Genomic DNA, 20,286 nt, shown 5'->3' with positions numbered 1-20,286 from the left:
CCCAGGTTCAAGCGGTTCTCCTGCCTCCTCAGCCTCCTGAATAGCTGGGATTACAGGTACCCACCGCCATGCCTGGCTAATTTTTTTGCATTTTTAGTAGAGATTGGGTTTCACCATGTTGGCCAGGCTGGTTTAGAACTCCTGACCTCAAGTGATCCTCCTGCCTCAGCCTCCCAAAGTGCTAGGATTACAGGCGTGAGCCACAGTGCCAGGCCTGACTCCAGCTATTATCCATATCATTGGTTCTCCATCTTTGAGTGGACCCTCAGAATCTGGTGAAATATATTGATCTTCTCTCCCGAAAAAAAAGTTTGAGTGTATTTTGTATATGTTATTGGGAGATTCCAGAGCCCCGGAAGTCCATACTGGACTGTAGATCAAGAATTCTTCTCAATGCACTGCTTGCAGGGGTGTTGCATATGACATCCTCTTTGGGGGTTGCTATTTAGCAGTATTGATCAAAACATGGACCTTGCAGCTGAGTCCACTTCTCAGAATTTACACTACAGATATACTCACTCACATGCAGAACAATATATGCACAGAGCTCCTTTGGCAAGACTGTGTAAAACAGAAAGATTGAAAACAATCTGAATGTGCATCTGTAGGAGACTAGCTAAATAAGTAATGGGATAGCCATGCGACGGGACCTAGAAGGGAATGAGGAGGTTCTTTATGAAACGATACGAAGCCATCTCCAAGGTATATGTTTGATGAATAAAGGTGTACAGTCATGTATATAATATGCTAACATTTACTTTTGTAAAAAAGAGGAAATATATATGAATACATTTTTTGCTGCATAATACAAACCATCTCTGAAAGTGGATACAAAAAATCTAGTTACATCAGTTGCCTCCTAGCTGGTGAAAGGGATGAGAGGGAGAATTTTCTCTACCTATGCTTTTCTGCCTTTGTGGTTTGTACAATGTGAATGCATTACTATTCAAAAATTAAACAAAAATGGCTTTAAGGCTGAAGTTTCATTAAATTCACATAACAGAATGTGATGCAGTCTTTGAGAAGGATGCTCCTGAAGAATTTTTCATGACTTGGAAAAATGCATGTGATAGGTTAGATGGGGAAAAAAAGAACACAAAATTCAATTATGAGTAATTTAAATTTCCTCCCTTTTTCTTTTTTTCTTAGAGACAGGGACTCACTCTGTTGCCCAGGCTAGAGTGCAGTAGTGCTATCATAGCTCACTGCATCCTCAAACTCCAGGGTTCAAACGATCCTCCTACTTCAGCCTTCTGAGTAGCTAGGACTACAGGTGCATACCACCATGCCCAGCTAATTTTAAAATTTTTTGTCGAGACAGGGTCTCAATATGTTGTCCAGGCTGGTCTCGAACTCCTAAGTTCAAGCAATCCTCCTGCCTCAGCCTACCAAAGAGCTGAGATTACAGGAGCGAGCCACCCCACCCAACCAAATTTTCTCCTTTTTAATGCTTATCTATGTTTTCCAACTTGACCATCATGTAAACAATTTTGAAAATCAGTAAGAGTATATTAAAAAGAAAAATACACCTTGAGCTGCCTAGATGTCTCTCAAGTTGGAATCTTCAGCTTACATGGTCCCAAACTTCAGCTCCATATTTCTAGGGGCTTCTGGACATCCATGTACTACAGGCTCACAAACAGTTTCCTCCATGAGCCTCCCCCAAGGCTACTTGCCTCTGCTTGAAATTTGTATTTCAATCAGTTAATATCATAATCATTGTAAACCAGAAGTCAGTCATTCTGACTCCTTTCTGCCATGTTCCTATCTTCTCCTCACCTCCCGCTCACTGCTTCCAAACTGGCCACTGGGTCCTGTTGATGCTGCTTCTGGCGGCTCACGTCTGGAGTCAGTCCCCTCCTCCCATTCTTGCTGCTCCTGCCTAAGGCTGGTCCTTTCCAGCTTTCATCAAAGACCTGGTGGCAGGCTGCAGCAGTGCCAGCCTTTCCCTGGCACAACTGAGGCACGTTTCTGAGATCAGATGGGTAGGATGACCCACTCCTCCGAGAGTTCCTCTCTGTGCTGACACCACCCTTCTAATGTGGCATTCAAAAACTTTCAGTCTCCCCCAACCCAACATTTTTGCCTCCACCCTGATCTTCTTCCGTTGTCCCTGCCCTCAGCTTATTTCTCTGAGCTCCCCCCCGACCATACTTCCACACCTCTGTGTCCCTTCTGCCCAGGACAGCAACAGTGTCCTCTGCTGCGAAAATTCCTTCTTCTCTTTCCAGACACAGCTCAAATTTCCCCGCCTTGCGGGAACCTGCCTGGCCTTCTCTCCATCTCTACAGCAAAATCCATCACTCTGTGCTCCTAGACATAGCACAGTCAACCCTGTTCCCCGTATTGTATTAAACTGTATACATCTAGCACACTCCCCAAAGAACAAGCGTGTCAAAGGCAGGGATGAGCTATTATTCATCTTTGTAGCCTTAGACCCTGGCACCACACATGGAATAGAAGACAGACATGATGAACTGCTTCCAAAGAGAAAACACACTAAAGTTGATAGAAAAAAATAATTTAAAATAAATTTTCACTTTACACACTCCCTTTCTGCCATAAATCTAAAGCTGTAGTAAAATCCAGATGCTTACTCTCTGAACTTTAATCCCTGAACTTTTTGCCACGGGGTATTTTAGAATATTTGCCTAGCAGTCTGCATAGGCAAACATCTCACAAGGAAGGACACGAGTTGACACTAATTCACTCTAGCTGCTAATTTACGCTATGCTGGCCTGAAAATCCTTCGATTTATTTAATGCCCCGAGTACTCGTCTTTCATTCACAAAGCTCAAAAGAAGATGAACAGACTCCTCTAAGACTTTTCCAATATTTTCCAGTCAGGCTAAACAAAACAAAGGAGATTTCGCGAGAAATCCATTTTTTTGTTTAAATGAGTTCTAAGTAAAGCCAAGGACATTATGCGATGACATGTTTAGATTCAGTATCCAGACGAAGAAAAAAATCAAAAAGAATCTCCTCGCTCTTTGTTTGTAATAAAATATAAACCAGTCTTCAGTGGAAGGCAGATGCCTCCTTTCATGGGGCTGGTCTCCGGGCCAGGGGTGTGTGTCACACTCACCAGGCAACATTTGCTGTCTCATAAATTCTCAGAGTTTCCAGAGACAAAGGAATCTCTCAGTGTATTTGCTCATCTCAGCTCTGAGTCCCTGAGCCAGTGAAGTGTATCTCACGGCTTTTTGGTAGCAGCTGAAAAGGTCTCCCAAACCCGTTTCCAGCATTTGCTTTCAGAGCATCAGTGAGGCCCTCTTTGTTCCCAGCTCTGATAAGTACCTGATCAGGTCTCCCATCAGTCAGAAGGTAGATGGCCTGTGTTTCTTTATCAGCAAAAGCAGTTTTCAGGGCACTCAGGGTGTTTGTGGAACTTCCAATCTATGGAAAAAAGAGAGACATACCAAGGACACCTTTTTGAATCTCAAAAAAGAACTCACAGCAAGTATTTATTTTCTGCTTCCAAACAAAGAAGAAAAACTACTTGTGAGATAAAAGATAAATTAAAATTAGATTGAGATAACAATTTAACCCCAATGATTCCAAGAAACATATCCCAGGATGTGCCAAGAAGTCTCTATCCGGGCAGTCTAAGGGCTGCTAGAAGCCAGGACTGTGGATTTCCTGTCTTGATGACGGAGATCTTAATGCAATTTTATTTGTTTGTGTTTCTATGTGAGATGCTAACTCAGTTACTGCTCACTCGTCTGTCAACAGAGCTTAAACTTGCAGCCTAAATACACTGTGGCATCGTATTGGTTTCGAACCAGGATTTATTCATGATACCCAATATTTGGCAAACGTGAGTGTGGTATCATTAGCAATCTAACAATGTACATGTAGACATATCTAACATTACTTAACAAGTTCTGATGAAATATATACCTACTTTCAAGTGCATGAACCCACCTATTATGAGGTCTTATATAAAAGCACAGTATTGAATGAGGGACTTTAAATGTTCTGCTTTACCTATGATGGGAATAACCAGACATATATCTGCTATACCATCATATATGAGTCAAATTCAGAATCAATAAAAAGGAATATGTTATGGCCTATTCTTTCTCCTACACATAACATCAATCGTAACACCATCTGCAATTCTTTTTTTTTTTTTTTTTTTTGCAACAGGGTCTCAGGGCTCCATTGCAGTGGGGCTGTCTCAACTCACTGCAACCTCCATCTCCTGGGTTCAAGCAATTCTCCTGCCTCAGCCTCCTGAGTATCTGCGACTACAGGTGTACACCACCACGCCCAGCTAATTTTTGTATTTTTTTTCTATTTATTTATTTTATTGCATTTTAGGTTTTGGGGTACATGTGAAGAACATGCAAGATTGTTGCATAGGTAAACATGTGGCAGTGTGATTTGCTGCCTCCCTCCCCATCACCTACATCTGGCATCTCTTCCCTTGCTATCTCTCCCCAACTCCCCACCCCCCACTGTCCCTCCCCTATTTCCCCCCCAACAGACCCCAGTGTGTAGTGCTCCCCTCCCTGTGTCCACATGTTCTCATTGTTCAACACCCCTCTATGAGTGAGAACATGTGGTGTTTGATCTTCTGCTCTTCTGTCAGTTTGCTGAGAATCATGGTTTCCAGGTTCATTCATGTCCTTACAAAGGACACAAACTCATCGTTTTTGATGGCTGCGTAATATTCCATGGTGTATATGTGCCACATTTTCCCTGTCCAGTCTATCATCGATGGGCATTTGGGTTGGTTCCAGGTCTTTGCTATTGTAAACAGTGCTGCAATGAACATTCGTGTGCACGTGTCCTTATAGTAGAACGATTTATAATCCTTTGGATATATACCCAGTAATGGGATTGCTGGGTCAAATGGAATTTCGATTTCTAGGTCCCTGAGGAATCGCCACACTGTCTTCCACAATGGTTGAACTAATTTATACTCCCACCAACAGTGTAAAAGTGTTCCTATTTCTCCACATCCTCTCCAGCATCTGTTGTCTCTAGATTTTTTAATGATCGCCATTCTAACTGGCATGAGATGGTATCTCAATGTACTTTTGATTTGCATTTCTCTGATGACCAGTGATGATGAGCATTTTTTCATATGTTTGTTGGCCTCATGTATGTCTTCTTTTGTAAAGTATCTGTTCATATCCTTTGCCCACTTTTGAATGGGCTTGTTTGTTTTTTTCTTGTAAATCTATTTTAATTCTTTGTAAATTCTAGATATCAGCCCTTTGTCAGATGGGTAAACTGCAAAAATTTTTTCCCATTCTGTTGGTTGCCAATTCACTCTAATGATTGTTTCTTTTGCTGTGCAGAAGCTTTGGAGTTCGATTAGGTCCCATTTGTCTATTTTGGCTTTTGTTGTCAATGCTTTCGGTGTTTTGGTCATGAAGTCCTTGCCTACGCCTATGTCCTGAATGGTTTTGCCTAGATTTCCTTCTAGGGTTTTTATGGTGTTAGGTCTTATGTTTAAGTCTTTAATCCATCTGTAGTTAATTCTAGTGTAAGGTGTCAGGAAGGGTCCAGTTTCTGCTTTCTGCACATGGCTAGCCAGTTTTCCCGACACCATTTATTAAACAGGGAATCCTTTCCCCATTGCGTGTTTTTGTCTGGTTTGTCAAAGATCAGATGGTTGTAGATATGTTGTGTTGCCTCCGAGACCTCTGTTCTGTTCCATTGGTCTATATCTCTGTTTTGGTACCAGTATCATGCTGTTTTGATTACTGTAGCCTTGCAGTATAGTTTGAAGTTCGGTAGTGTGATGCCTCCCGCTTTGTTCATTTTGCTTAGAATTGACTTGGCTATGCGGGCTCTCTTCTGCTTCCATATGAAGTTTAAGGTGTTTTTTTTCCAGTTCTGTGAATAAGGTCATTGGTAGCTTGATGGGGATAGCATTGAATCTGTAAGTTACTTTGGGCAGTATGGCCATTTTCAAAACATTGATTCTTCCTAACCATGAACATGGAATGTTTCTCCATCTGTTTGTGTCCTCTCTTATTTCGTTGAGCAGTGGCTTGTAGTTCTCCTTGAAGAGGTCCTTTACGTTCCTTGTTAGTTGTATTCCTAGGTATATTATTCTCTTTGTGGCAATTGTGAAAGGCAGTTCGTTCTTGATTTGGCTCTCTTTAAGTCTGTTATTGGTGTATAGGAATACTTGTGATTTTTGCACGTTGATTTTGTATCCTGAGACTTTGCTGAAATTGCTTATCAGTTTCAGGAGATTTCTGGCTGAGACGATGGGGTCTTCTAGATATACAATCATGTCGTCTGCAAATAGAGACAATTTGACTTCCTCCTTTCCTATTTGAATACTCTTTATTTCTTTTTCTTGCCTGATTGCTCTGGCTAGAACTTCCAGTACTATATTGAATAGGAGTGGTGAGAGAGGGCATTTGTGTCTAGTGCCAGGTTTCAAGGGGAATGCTTCCAGTTTTTGCCCATTCAGTATGATATTGGCTGTTCGTTTGTCATAAATAGCTTTTATTATTTTGAGATACGTTCCGTCAATACCTAGCTTATTGAGGGTTTTTAACATAAAGGGCTGTTGAATTTTGTCAAAGGCCTTCTCTGCATCGATTGAGATAATCATGTGGTTTTTGTCTTTGGTTCTGTTTATGTGGTGAATTACGTTTATAGACTTGCGTATGTTGACCCAGGCTTGCATCCCCGGGATGAAGCTTACTTGATTGTGGTGGATAAGCTTTTTGATGTGCTGTTGCAATCGGCTTGCCAGTATTTTATTAAAGATTTTTGTGTCTATGTTCATCATGGATATTGGCCTGAAGTTTTCTTTTCTTGTTGAGTCTCTGCCGGGTTTTTGAATCAGAATGATGTTGGTCTCATAAAATTATTTGGGTTTCACCATCTTGGCCAGGCTGGTCTACAACTCTTCAAGTGATCTGCCCGCCTTGACCTCCCAAAGTGCTGGGATAACAAACATGAACCCATGCCTGTCCTGCAACTCTTCATGTATAAAAAAGAATACATAAAAATATACATATTGTGTGCCAAGAGAAATTAATGATAAATTTTTAGCAATCTCTCAAATCGTATGAAACAAAAATTAGAAAATGTCTTAAGGACTTCATTAATATAGAAAGGAGTGGATTTCTAGATAAATATAAATTTACTAGAATGTACTCTCCTTAATATGCAAAAATGATCTTTATGAAGGGACCATCAGTAGAGATACAGGACTTTGAATTCTCCAAAAGCCTCCTTCACTCTCCCCCTCATCTCAGTTCCATTATTATTAGTCCAGCTTCAGTTTAAGTAAGAAAAGCAACTATGGTTGATTCAAACAGGAAGGAATTTATGGTAGAGGACATTGGGATGGCTCACAGCATCACCAATGGACAGGATAACATGGCTTGGGACCTCTCACCAGGAATGAGGCCCCCAATCCCTTCGCAAGACTGCCTGGTGGGGGTCCCGCTGCAGTCCTACTGCAGAGTGTCAGGCGCCATGGCTTTCCACACAGGCAGTATCAACAAGAGATGGACCAGAGCTCACTGCCACTGCCACTGCCACACTGGGAGCTGCATCAGTCTCCATCTGCCACCACTGCCACTGCTCTCTCTGCTAGACCTGCCATCTGGAGTCACTATCTCTCAAGTCAAAGCCTAGGAGGTTATTCTGACTGATGGTGCCTCGGTCACATTACCCACACCGTGGACACCCTCTCATGAAGACTTTCTCAGACTCAGCCATGATGGGGACCCCCATGCCCTGACCCATCCAGCTGCTCTCACCTACAGCTCTTTCACTGGAGCCTTTCATTTCAGTAGATATTTAGTAAGCTCCTAAGTACCATGTGCCAGGCATTTTGATAGATGTGGGACATAAGTTTCAAAACCAGACCAAATTCTGTGCCTCGAAGGAGGTTCACAGGATGGTGCTGAATGCCTAGAAAATGATTATCAAACACTGTGCTAAAAGCTATAAAAGTTTATGCCCAGTGTAGGATGTGTCTTACTCTAGCTGGGTGGGTTGCTAAATACATCTCCTAGTGGAGACAGCAGGAAGACTATTAAAGGAAACCACAGAAAGGATGGTGCATGCTCCAGACTCCTTTCTTGTTCAGAATTCAGCAAGTAATCCCATAATTGTAAAGCCCATAGGATGAGAGTGGTCAGGAAAATGATGATAGTAATGATAATCAAAAAGCAACATCTACTGAGTGCTTACTAGGCTAAGGGCTTATTTTTCCTGTATTTTTAGTCTGTCGTCAGCTCCCCATCCCCATCCCAGAAGGTCACCCTTCAACTGTAGGCAGCCCAGGGACATGCCTTCTTCCACCCTTGCAGACAGCACCAAACAGTAATTGAGGGGGAGCCCCAGCAGCACAAGATGGCTCAAGAAATAAAACTGTCACTGGAACTAAAGCCCACAGAAGTAAGCCAGAGCAAACATGCTACACCCGAACACAGTGACTGCTGAATAAACAGATGTAAAGGGAAATAAAGGGTCTTCTAACACAATAACCGAGTGGTCTAGGATATAATTTAAAAATCACTCATTATACCAGGAAACAGAAATATCACATTCGATTGAGAAAAACAACCAACTGATGTCAGTACCAACAGAGCCTCAGAAATCTCTAGAATAATGAAGAAGAGCTAATAACATTCATACCATTAGATTTTCAGAAGAAAGAGGGGAAAGAGTGTGGGGCTTAAAAAGCATTTATTAAATGATGGTTGAAAACAAAAACCCCCAAATTTTGTTAAAGATGGAGAAACTACAATTCAAGAAGCTAAGCAAATCCCAAATAGGATAAAACCAAAGAAATCCACACTAAGACACATTGTATTTAAATTTCTGAAACTAAAAATAAAGAAAAATCCTTAAAAAGCTGAAGAGAAATAACTCATTACCTATAAAAGAGCACCAATTCAAAGGACAGCAGTTTCTCATCTGACACTATAGAAACCAGAGGAGGGGGCACCACATTTTTCAAGTGCTGAAAGAAAATAGCTGCCAGCCATGAATTATATATCTGGTGAAAATATCCTCCAGGGTTGAAGGAGAAGGAAAACTGCGTGAATTTATTACTGGGAGACCTACCCTTAAAGAATGGTTCATGAAAGCTTTCCATATAGAAAGAGAACAATAAACAAAGAAAGCTTGGACTTCCAGAAAAAAGAACGATAGAATGCATAAATATAAAAGGAAGCATAATAGATAATCCTCAACATCACGAATTTCTTTAGTTATGTTTTAGGACTGACGCAGAAGTTTAGCACCATCTAAGACAGCATATAATGTATGCAAAGGAATACTTCAGATGATTATATATTTTAAATGGTGAGTGTAAAGGGACCTAAGTAGAAGTAAGGTTGGTACACTTAACTTGAAGCAGCAAACCACAAATAGGCTGTGATAAGTTACATATACATATAAGGAAACATATAGCACTATTAAGAAAATTAGACAAAACAATGCACTCAAAAACAGTATAAATAAATCAAAATTAAACACCAAAATATGCTCAAATAAACCATGGGAAGGCAAGACAAAAGGGAAAAATGAGAAACAGAGGAAATACACAAAAATAATAAATAAAATGAAAGAATCCTTAAATATGAAAATTACTTTACATATAAATGACCTACACATACCAATTATGTGACAGAGATTGAAGAGTGAACAAAAACATGACCCAATTTATGCTGTCTACAGAAAACCTACTTCAGGCATAACAACATAGACAGGTTGAAGGTAAAAGGAAAAAACATATTATGCAAACATTTATTTTTAAAAAGCAGAAATAACTATTAATATTACATAAAGTAGACTTTAACACAAAGAAAATTGACTACGGACAAAAACGGACATTACATGATGATAAAATTCTCTATCCACCAAGAAGACAATCCTAAATGTATATGCATCAAACAAGAGAGCTTCAAAATACATGAAGCAAAATTTGATGGAGATGAAAAGAAAAACAGATAAAATCTATTTTTATCTACTTTATAATAGATAAAATAGATGAAGTTATAACAGATAAAATAGAGTCTTATCGTTAGGATCTTCAATATACCATTCTTTTTTTTTTCTGAGGGGTATACATTTTACTGGAAACCTTAAATACTCTTTAGATAGAACATGTTTTCAGTCAAGGCTCTCATGTGGCTTACACAGAAAACTGAAGCTGTTTGGATTAGGAGAAGGAGAGGGACAGTACAACAGACAAGTGTTTAGTTTGCCAAAAGGACCCCTCATAATAAATGCTCTTCAGCCAGCAAATCAGCTTTTGTCAAAGCTTCTTCAATGGGTTCCATCACTGAAGGCCTGTTCTGAGAGATGGTCATGTTCATCTACCAAATTCTGCAGGAATCCTTTAATGGTCTCCTTCAGGAGTACTGATTTCCCCATATGACTTGTGATGACCATTCAGTAACCTGGAATGGCTGAGCCAAGAAATGTTATATTTTCCACATTTGAGACACAGTCACCTTGTCTTTCTTAGAAAGTTAATCCATACCCAGGATGACAATAATGTCTGGAGGGATTTGTAGTCATGCGGAATATTTTGCACCCCATGGGCAACATCATAATTCATTGCCAACCATGTTGGGATCCATGATGTGAGAGATGGAGTCCAGAGGATCCACATGTAGATAGATGCCCAGCTCAGCGACAGCAGGGGGCAGCACAGTGGTGGCATCCAAATGAGCAAAGGAAGTAGCAGGGGCAGGGCAGTCAAGTCATCAGCAGGCACACAGCCTGTACAGAGGTGATAGATCCCTTTTTGGTAATGGCAATTCTTTCCCCACATAGTACCCATGTCAGTGGCCAGGGTAGACTGATAGCCCACAGCAGAAGGGATTCTGCCCAATAAGGCAGACACCCTTGAGCCAGCCTAGGTAAAGTGAAAGATACTATCAATAAACGGGGGTACGTCTTGAACTTCTTGGTCTCTGAAGTATTCAGCCACAGCCTATCCAGTCAGAGCTACCTGGCCATGAGTAGCAGGTGGTTCATTCATTTGACTGTATACCAGCACTGCCTTGAAGGTGACATCTTTTAAGTTGACAACACCAGACTCAGTCATTTCATGATATAAGTCATTGCCTTCACAGATCCTCTCAAAAACACCAGCAAACCCAGAGGAAGCACCATGGATTTCAGCAACATTGTTGATTAACTCCATGATGGATACAATCTTGTCAACTCCATACCACCAAAAAGCCCAATTTTGCCACTCTTGGCTAGGGAGGTAGCAGATACACAACTTTGATACTAGTCACCTGTATTTCTTGCTCAACACTCATTTCCATGAACTCAGGAGCCTCAGCATAAATGGGAGCAAACCATTTCATTTTGGTGGAACCTCTTTCATCAACAGGCTATCCAATGATGTTCATGATTCTGTCCAAAGTCTCAGGACCAACAGGACTTTTGATTGGTGCACCAGAGTTCAGGACTTTCTGGCCACTAACCAAGCCTTCTGTACCATCCATAGCATGGTCCTTACTGTGCCCTCACACAAATGCTGGGCCACCTCCAAAACCAGCATCTGGGCCACCTCCAAAACCAGCATGTTTAGTAGAGACAGAATTTTGCCATGTTGTCCAGGCTGGTCTTGAGCTCCTGACCTCAGGTGATCCACCTGCCTTGGCCTCCCAAAGTGCTAGGATTACAGGTATGAGCCACCACGCCTGGTTGCACTAGAGAATTTTTATCAAACACTAAAAGGAGAATTAAAACAAGTTTTCCACAAGCCACTCCAGAAAATACAAGGGAAAGGAATACTTCCAAACTCACTATTACACTGATAAACAAAGCAGACAAAGATTGCACACACACAAAAAGACTGCAGACCAACAAATCTCATGAAACTAGACACAAAACTTCTCAAAAAATACTAGCAAATTTAATCCAACAACATATAAAATGAATAATATATCATGATCAAGTGTAATTCTATGTATTCAGAGTTATTTCAGAATTCAAAAATTAATCAACGAAATCCACTATATCAACAGGTTAATTTAAAAAATTATATGAGCATATCAATTTGCATGGAAAAGAATCTGGCAAAATGCAACCTTCATTCAATATAAAAATTAAGTACACTAGGAATAGAATAAAACTTCCTTCATCTCATAAAGAGCATGTACAAAAAGCTTGCCGCTAAAATCATATTTAATGGTGAAAGACTGAATGCTTGACCTTTATGATTGGGAAAAAGGCAAGTATGTCTGCTCTCAACATACCTATTCAATATAGTACTGGAAGTTCTAACCACTGCAATAAGGTAAAGAAATAAGTCATAGAGGTTGGAAACAAGAAAAAATACTACTGTCTATTTGCAGACTACACAATTATCTACATAGAAAATCCTGAGAACTACAGTTGTCCCTTTGTATTCCAGGATCCACCCCCAACTCCATGAACACCAAAATCCAAGGACGCTCAAGTCTCATATAAAATGGCATAGTATTCGCACATAACCTATTCAATCCTCATGTATACTTAAAAGCATCTCTAGATTACCTATGACATCTAACAAAATGTAAATGCTACATAAGTAGTTGTTATACTGTATCTTTTAAGTTTTGTATTTTTTTATTGTATTGCTATTATTTTTATCATTTATTTTTCCCAAATATTTTCAATCCATGGTTGGTTGAGTCCACAGATACAGAACTTGCAGATATGGAAGTGAGACCATACACCAAAATCAAAAAGCAAAATAATAAGTAAGCCTACTAAGGTCAAAAAATGCAAAGTCCACACATGAAAACCAACTGCATTTCCACACACTGACAATAAGTAAGTGAAAACCAAAATAAAAAGTGCAATACCACTTACAATTGTTCCAAAAAATTACAATACTTAGTATATACTTAAACAGGTACAAGATCTGTATGCTGAAATTATAAAAGTCTGATGAAATAAATCAAAGATCTAAATACTCAGAGAGACATGCTATATTCATAGACTAGAAGAATTAACACAACAAAGACGCCAATTCTTCCTAATTGGACCCATAGGTTTAATGGGATTTCCATCAAAATGTCAGCAAGGTTTTCAATAGGCATAAAGAAGTTTGTTTTAAATTTTTATATTGAAAATAAAGGCCCTAGAATAGCCAAAACAATTCTAAAAAAGAAATGTAAAGTAGAAGGAGTAGTTCTTCTTGATCTTAAAGCTCACTATATAACTATAGCTGTCAAGAAAGTGTGGTCCTAACGGAGCCATTAATACCTAAAACAATAGAGCAGAATAGGGAACCCAGACAAAGACCTGCAGACCTATTCAACTGATTTTTGGCAAATGAGTAGAAACAATTCAATAGAGAAGGAACAGCATTTTCAATAAATAGTGTCACAGAAATTGCACATTCATAGGCAAAAAACAAATAAGCTGAGTGGGCACTGTGGCTCACGCCTATAATCCCAGCACTTTGGGAGGCCAAGGCAGGTGGATCACAAGATCAGGAAATCGAGAACACCTTGACCAACACTGGTCTCTACTAGAAATATAAAAATTAGCTGGGAGTGATGGTGTGCCTGTAGTCCCATCTACTTGAGAGGCTGAGGCAGGAGAATGGCTTGAACCCGAGAGACAGAGGTTGCAGTGAGCTGAGATCGCGCCACTGCACTCAAGCCTGGGAGACAAGAGTGAAACTCCACCTCAAAAAAAAAAAAACAAAAAAAACCACTCAACCTAGATCTCACACCTTATACAAACGTTAATTCAAAACAAATCATATACTTAACCATCAAACAAAATTATAAAACTTCTTAAAAAAAAGGACACAGAGAAAAAATCTTCAGTCCCTAAGATTAGGCAGAGTCTTTAGAGCTGACATATTGAACTGAACGAAATAGTTATAAAATGTAATCTGTGGAAACAGCTAAAGCAGCAGCTGGGGGTGGCATCTATATCATTAAATTCTTGGTTCTAAGACATAGAGATTTAATTAAAAAAACAAAGCAAGTTGGAAGAGAAAAATCATAAAGACAGCAGAAATCAATACAATCTAAAACATTTGTTAAAAATTAGAAAATCAAAGAAACCAAAAGCTGCCTTCTCAAAAAAATTAACAAAATTGAGAGAAAAATTTAAAAAGCTTTTCAAAAAAAAAAAAAAAAGACAGTAGACAAAAATTACCAATATCAAACATCACTACAGGCCCCACCAATTTTAAGGAAATGTTAAGGGAATGCTGCAAACAGTTCTATGCCCATAAATTCAACACCATGGAAAAAATGGACTGCTTCCTTCTAAGAAACAAATGATCAAAACCAACTCAAAGAGGTTCAGATAATCTGAACAGTCCTATATCTATTAAAGAAATTGAAATCATAGTTTTAAAACTTCTAACAAAAGAGGCCCAGAAAGTTTCACTGGTAAATTCTACCAAACAGTTAAGAAAAAATATTATCAATTCTGTACAATTTGTTTTAGAAAAAAAGAATATGGAACATTTTCTAACCCATGTTATGAGGCCAGCATTTCCTGATACCAAAATTAGACAACAATTTATAAGAAAAGGATCTACAGACCAATATTCCTCATGAAGATAGACAAAAAAATCCTCAACAAGATAGTTTAGCAAATTTAAGGCAGAATATTCAATCTATACTACATCATGAACACATGACGATTATTTCAGAATGCAAAGCCAATTTAATATTAAAAAATAAATCGATGTAATTTACCATATTCACAGACAACAGATTGGCCAAGTCCAACCTGGCAACTTGGGCTTTATCAAAATTAAAAGCTCAGTAGATGCAGAAAACACATTTGACAAAATTCAATATTTGTTTATGGTAACAATCTGCAAAAAACCAAGAACAGAAGGGAAAATGGTTAACAACACAAAGCACATCTGCAAGAACAAAAGCAAAAAAAAAACCCTCACAGCTAGCAAAGTATTTAATAGTGAAACACTGAATGTTTCCCTCTAAGATCAGGAGCAAGGCAAGTACGTTCTCTCTCACCACTCCTGTTAAACATCATACTGAAAGTCCTAGACAGGGCATTAAGGCATTAGAAAGAAATAAATGCTATATGGGTTGGATAGGAAAAAATAAAATCAACTCTATTCATAGATAACATCACTGGAAATCCCAAGTAATCTACAAAAAATTTCCTAGAACAGGTAAGTGAGATTACACAGTCAAAAGAAATAAGGTCAGTATATAAAAATCAATTGTAATAAAGTATTAACATTTAGAATTTTAAAGTACTATTTACCATAGTAACAAAAAAGCCACAAATAAATTTAGAAGTACACAGTATTAGATGTCAATTCTCTTGAATCTGAGCTATAGACTTAAGGCAATCTCAATCAAAATCCTAGTGTACTGTTTTGTAGATTTCAACAACTGATTCTGAAATTTATAAGGCTGGTCAAAGGAACTGTAACAGCCAAAAAATTAGAGGAAAGTACAAAGTTAGAGGATTCAGGTTAGCTGATTTCAAGACTCAGTATAATGTCACAATAATAAAGACAGTGTGATGTTGGTAAAAGAACAGACACCTATTAATAGTTCAATGAAACAAAAATAGGTCCACATAGATATAGTTAAATGATTTTTGACAAGGAGCAAAGGTAATTCCAGGGAGAGAGGATAGTTACTTAGACAAATGATTCTGGATCCTGCCTCACACCTTATACAAAAATGAACCAAAAATGTACCCTATTCTTAAATATAGAATGTAAAACCTATATGTAAATATAGAATGTAAAACCTTCATTTGAGGATGAAAACAGAAGAAAACTTGCATGACCTGGATTTAGCAGTGTGTTTAGCTATGGAAGGAAAAGCACAATCCATATAGAAAACTTGGCAACTTGGGAGGAAGATCCAAGATGGCCATTTAGGAACAGCTCGGAGTTGCAGCTCCCAGTGAAAGTGCAGAGGGTGAGTGGATGCCACATTTTTATTGCCCACAGACCAGGAGATTCCCAAGCAGAGGAGCCCCATGGGTCACCAGCTTGGCTGTTTTTGCCAGCGTGGTTCTTTTGGTCAGCGCGGCTGCTTTGCCCCATGTGGCTGGTTCGTCAGCGCCCCGGCCGGCAGTTTTCTGTACAAAATACACTGGTCCAGCTGCCCTTTTGGCTGGCGATTGGAACCCCGGGAAATCACCCATTCATCTGATTAAAGAGGGGACTGAACAGGGAGCCAGGCCAGGAGATTCCTGGGCAAAAGAAGCGCCACGCTGCTGTTCAAGCCAGTGCAGTGAGTCGCCACACAGGAAATCACACAGATCCTGGTGCCTTTTCAACAGGAGACTGGAATACCTGGGATAGAGTCAACTGTTCAAGTAAAAAAGAATAAAAAAGGCTCTGAGGCAGGAAGCCAGGTGATCAGGCTCGGCTGGTCCCACCCCCACAAAAGAACAGCAATCAGAAACTCTCTGGATTGAGAGTTTCACAGCAAGCGCAGCTGAAACAGGGATGGTCCAGCTCTGTGGGGGAAGGGCGTCTGCCATTACCGAGGCACTGCACCACTACGGAGGTAGTCTGCCATTCCTGAGGCAGCCCACCATTGCCAAGGCAATCTGCCATTGCTGCAGCTGCCTGCCATTGCCAAGGCAACCCACCATTGCCAAGGAAACCTGCCATTACAGAGAGAGTCCGCCAATACAGAGGTGGGCCACCATTGCTGAGGCAGTTCTAACTACACCCATATAAACAGGACGGCAGGGAAGTTCACATGGCTGCTGGGCAGAGCCCACAGCAGCTCAGCAAAGCCTCTGCAGGCAGACAGTGAATAGGCTGCCTCCTTGCTGTGCAGGGCAGCCCTGAAAAAAAAAAAAGGCAGCAGCACAATGGAAACTCATAAATAAAGCCCTAACTCCCTGGGACAGAGCAGCTGGGAACAAAAAGCAGTTTATGAGTTCTGCTGCAGCAGACCTAAACGTACATGCCCAGCAGCTCTGAATGAACAACGGAGCTCACAGCTCAGCACTTGAGCTCCTATAAAGGACGACTGTCTCCTCAAGCAGCTCCCTGACCCCTGTATATCCGAAGAGTCACCTCAAAAAGGAGAGATCAGACACATTTGGCAGGTATCCTTCAGGGACAAAGGTAGCAGAAGAAGAAACTGGCAGCAACCCTTACTGTTCTGCAGCTGCTGCAGGCGATCCCCAGGCAAGCAGGGCCTGGAGTGGACCTCAGCAGTCCTACAGCAGAGGGGCCAGACTGTTAGAAGGAAAACTAAGAAACAGCTATAACTTCATCATCGAAAAACAAAACGTCCACTCAGAGACCCAATCTGAAAGTCAGCAACTACAAAGACGACAGGTAGATAAATCCATAAAGATGGGGAGAAACCAATGCAAAAAGGATGAAAACACCCAAAACCAGAACACCTCTCCTCCTACAAGGGATCATAACTCCTCATCAGCAAGGGAACAAGGTTGGATGGAGAATGAAGGTGATGAAATGACAGAATCAGGCTTCAGAAGGTGGGTAGTAAGAAACTTCTGTGAGCTAAAAGAACATGTTCTAACACAATGCAAAGAAACTAAGAACCTTGAAAAAAGATTTGATGAAATGCTAACGAGAATGGACAGCTTAGAAAGGAATATAAGTGAATTGATGGAGCTGAAAAATACAACACGAGAACTTCACGAAGCATGCACAAGTTTCAATAGCTGAATTGACCAAGCAGAAGAACGGATATCAGAGGTCGAAGATCAACTCAATAAAATAAAACGGGAAGGCAAGAATAGAGAAAAAAGGGTAAAAAGGAATGAACAAAGTCTCCAAGAAATGTGGGACTCTGTGAAAGGACCTAATCTACGTTTGATAGGTGTATCTGAATGTGACGAAGAGAATGAATCCAAGCTGGAAAATACTCTTCAGGATATTATCCAGGAGAATTTCCCCAACCTAGCAAGGCAGGTCAATATTCAAGTCCAGGAAATACAGAGAACACCACAAAGATATTCCTCATGAAGAGCAACCCCAAGGCACATAATCGTCAGATTCACCGGGGTTGAAATGAAGGAGAAAATGCTAAAGGCAGCCAGAGAGAAAGGTCAGGTTACCCACAAAGGGAAGCCCATCAGACTCACAGCAGATCTCTCAGCAGAAACCCTACAAGCCAGAAGAGAGTGGGGGCCAATATTCAACATCCTTAAAGAAAAGAACTTTAATACACAGGTCTACTTGATGTAAAACCCTATCTCTAAGCCACTAGACTAAAATAAACAATATTGTAAAGCTTGAAAAAAAAAAAAAAGAAAAGAACTTTCAACCCAGAATTTAATATCCAGCCAAGCTAAGCTTCATAAGTGAAGGAAAAATAAAATCCTTTGTGAACAAGCAAGCAGTCAGAGATTTTGTCACCACTAGCCCTGCTTTACAAGAGCTCCTGAAAGAGGCTCTGCACATAGAAAGGAACAACCAGTACCAGCCACTCCAAAAACATGCCAAATGGTTAAGAGCATCAACACAATGAAGAATCTGCATCAGCTAATGGGCAAAACAGCCAGCTAGCACAAAAATGGCAGTATCAGATTTACACATAACAATATTAACCCTAAATGTAAATGGACTAAGCCCCAATCAAAAGACACAGACTGGCAAATTGGATAAAAAGCCAAAACGCATCAGTGTGCTGTATCCAGGAAACCCATCTCACATCCAAGGATAAACAAAGGCTAAAAATAAAGGGATGGAGGAAGATTTACCAAGCAAATGGAGAGCAAAAAAAAGCAGGAGTTGCAATTCTCATCTCTGATAAAATAGACTTTAAAGCAACAAAGATCAAAAGAGACAAAGAAGGACATTACATAATGTTAAAAAGATCAATGCAACAAGAAGACTTAACGATTTTAAATATATACGTACCCAATACAGGAGCACCCAGATACATAAGGCAAGTTCTTAATGACTTGCAAAGAGACTTAGACTCCCACACAATAATAGTGGGAGACTTTAACACCCCATTTTCAATATTAGACAGATCAACCAGACAGAAAATTAACAAGGATATCCAGGACTTGAACTCAGACCTGGACCAAGCTAACCTAATAGACATTTACAGAAATCTCCACCCCAAATCCACAGAATATACATTCTTCTCAGCACCACATCACACCTACTCTAAAACTGACCACATAATTAGAAGTAAATCACTCCTCAGCAAACGTAAAAGAACGGAAATCATAACAAACAGTCTCTCAGACCACAGTGCAATCAAGTTAGAACTCAGAATTCAAAAACTAACTCAGAACCACACAGCTTCATGGAAACTGAACAACTTGCTCTTGAATGTTGACTGGATAAACAATGAAATGAAGGCAGAAATAAAGATGTTCTTCGAAACCAACGAGAATGAAGATACAACATACCAGAATTTCTGGGACACATTTAAAACAGTCTCTAGAGGAAAATATATAGCAATAAGTGTCCATGAGAAGCAAGGAGAGATCTAAAATTGACACCCTATCATCAAAATTGAAAGAGCTAGAGGAGCAAGATCAAAAATCTCAAAACCTAGCAGAAGACAAGAAATAGCTAAGATCAGAGCAGAACTGAAGGAGATAGAGACACAAAAACCTTTCAAAAAAATCAATAAATCCAGGTGCTGGTTTTTCGAAAAGATCAACAAAATAGACCACTAGCCAGATTAATAAAAAAGAAAAGAGAGAATAACCAAATTGATGCAATAAAAAACGATAAAGGGGATATCACCACAGATTCCACAGATTCACACTATCATCAGAGATTATTACAAACAACTCTATGCATGTAAACTAGTAAACCTGGAAGAAATGGATAAATTCCTGGACACTTGTCTCCTCCCAATCCTAAACCAGGAAGAAGCCAAAACCCTGAACAGACCCATAACAAGGTCTGAAGTTGAGGCAGCAATTAAGAGCTTACCACTCAAAAAAAGCCCAGGCCCAGACGGGTTCACACTCGAATTCTACCAGATATACAAAGAGGAGCTGGTACCATTCCTTCTGAAACTATTCCAAATAATCCAAACAGAGGGAATTCTTCCCAAATCATTTTATGAGACCAACATCATCCTGATACCAAAACCCTGCAGAGACTCAACAAGAAAAGAAAACTTCAGGCCAATATCCATGATGAACACAGATGCAAAAATCTTCAATAAAATACTGGCAAGCCGATTGCAACAGCACATCAAAAAGCTTATCCACCATGATCAAGTTGGCTTCATCCCGGGGATGCAAGGCTGCGTCAACATACGCAAGTCTATAAACGTAATTCACCACATAAACAGAACCAAAGACAAAAACCACATGATTATCTCAATTGATGCAGAGAAGGCCTTTGACAAA

General features: G+C 39.9%; 1 protein-coding gene and 1 pseudogene across 1 annotated transcript in view; both read right to left on the bottom strand.

Annotated features, from left to right (window-relative positions):
* VWA3B (von Willebrand factor A domain containing 3B) overlaps positions 1-20,286 on the bottom strand; it is a 241,472-nt gene that overhangs the window by 97,408 nt on the left and 123,778 nt on the right. Inside the window, exon 13 of the mRNA XM_032255362.1 lies at positions 3,298-3,396. Within this exon, the coding sequence (XP_032111253.1) occupies positions 3,298-3,396 (99 nt within the window). The remainder of the gene's footprint in view (positions 1-3,297; positions 3,397-20,286) is intronic.
* On the bottom strand, positions 10,203-11,542 carry LOC116534683 (annotated as a pseudogene).

This window comes from Sapajus apella, unplaced genomic scaffold (assembly GCF_009761245.1).
Source record: "Sapajus apella isolate SASKATOON/1434 unplaced genomic scaffold, GSC_monkey_1.0 scaffold89, whole genome shotgun sequence".
In the NCBI taxonomy this organism is placed as follows: Eukaryota; Metazoa; Chordata; class Mammalia; order Primates; family Cebidae; genus Sapajus; species Sapajus apella.
Note: the sequence above shows the minus strand (reverse complement) of the source record. Positions and strands in the feature narration are given on the sequence as shown.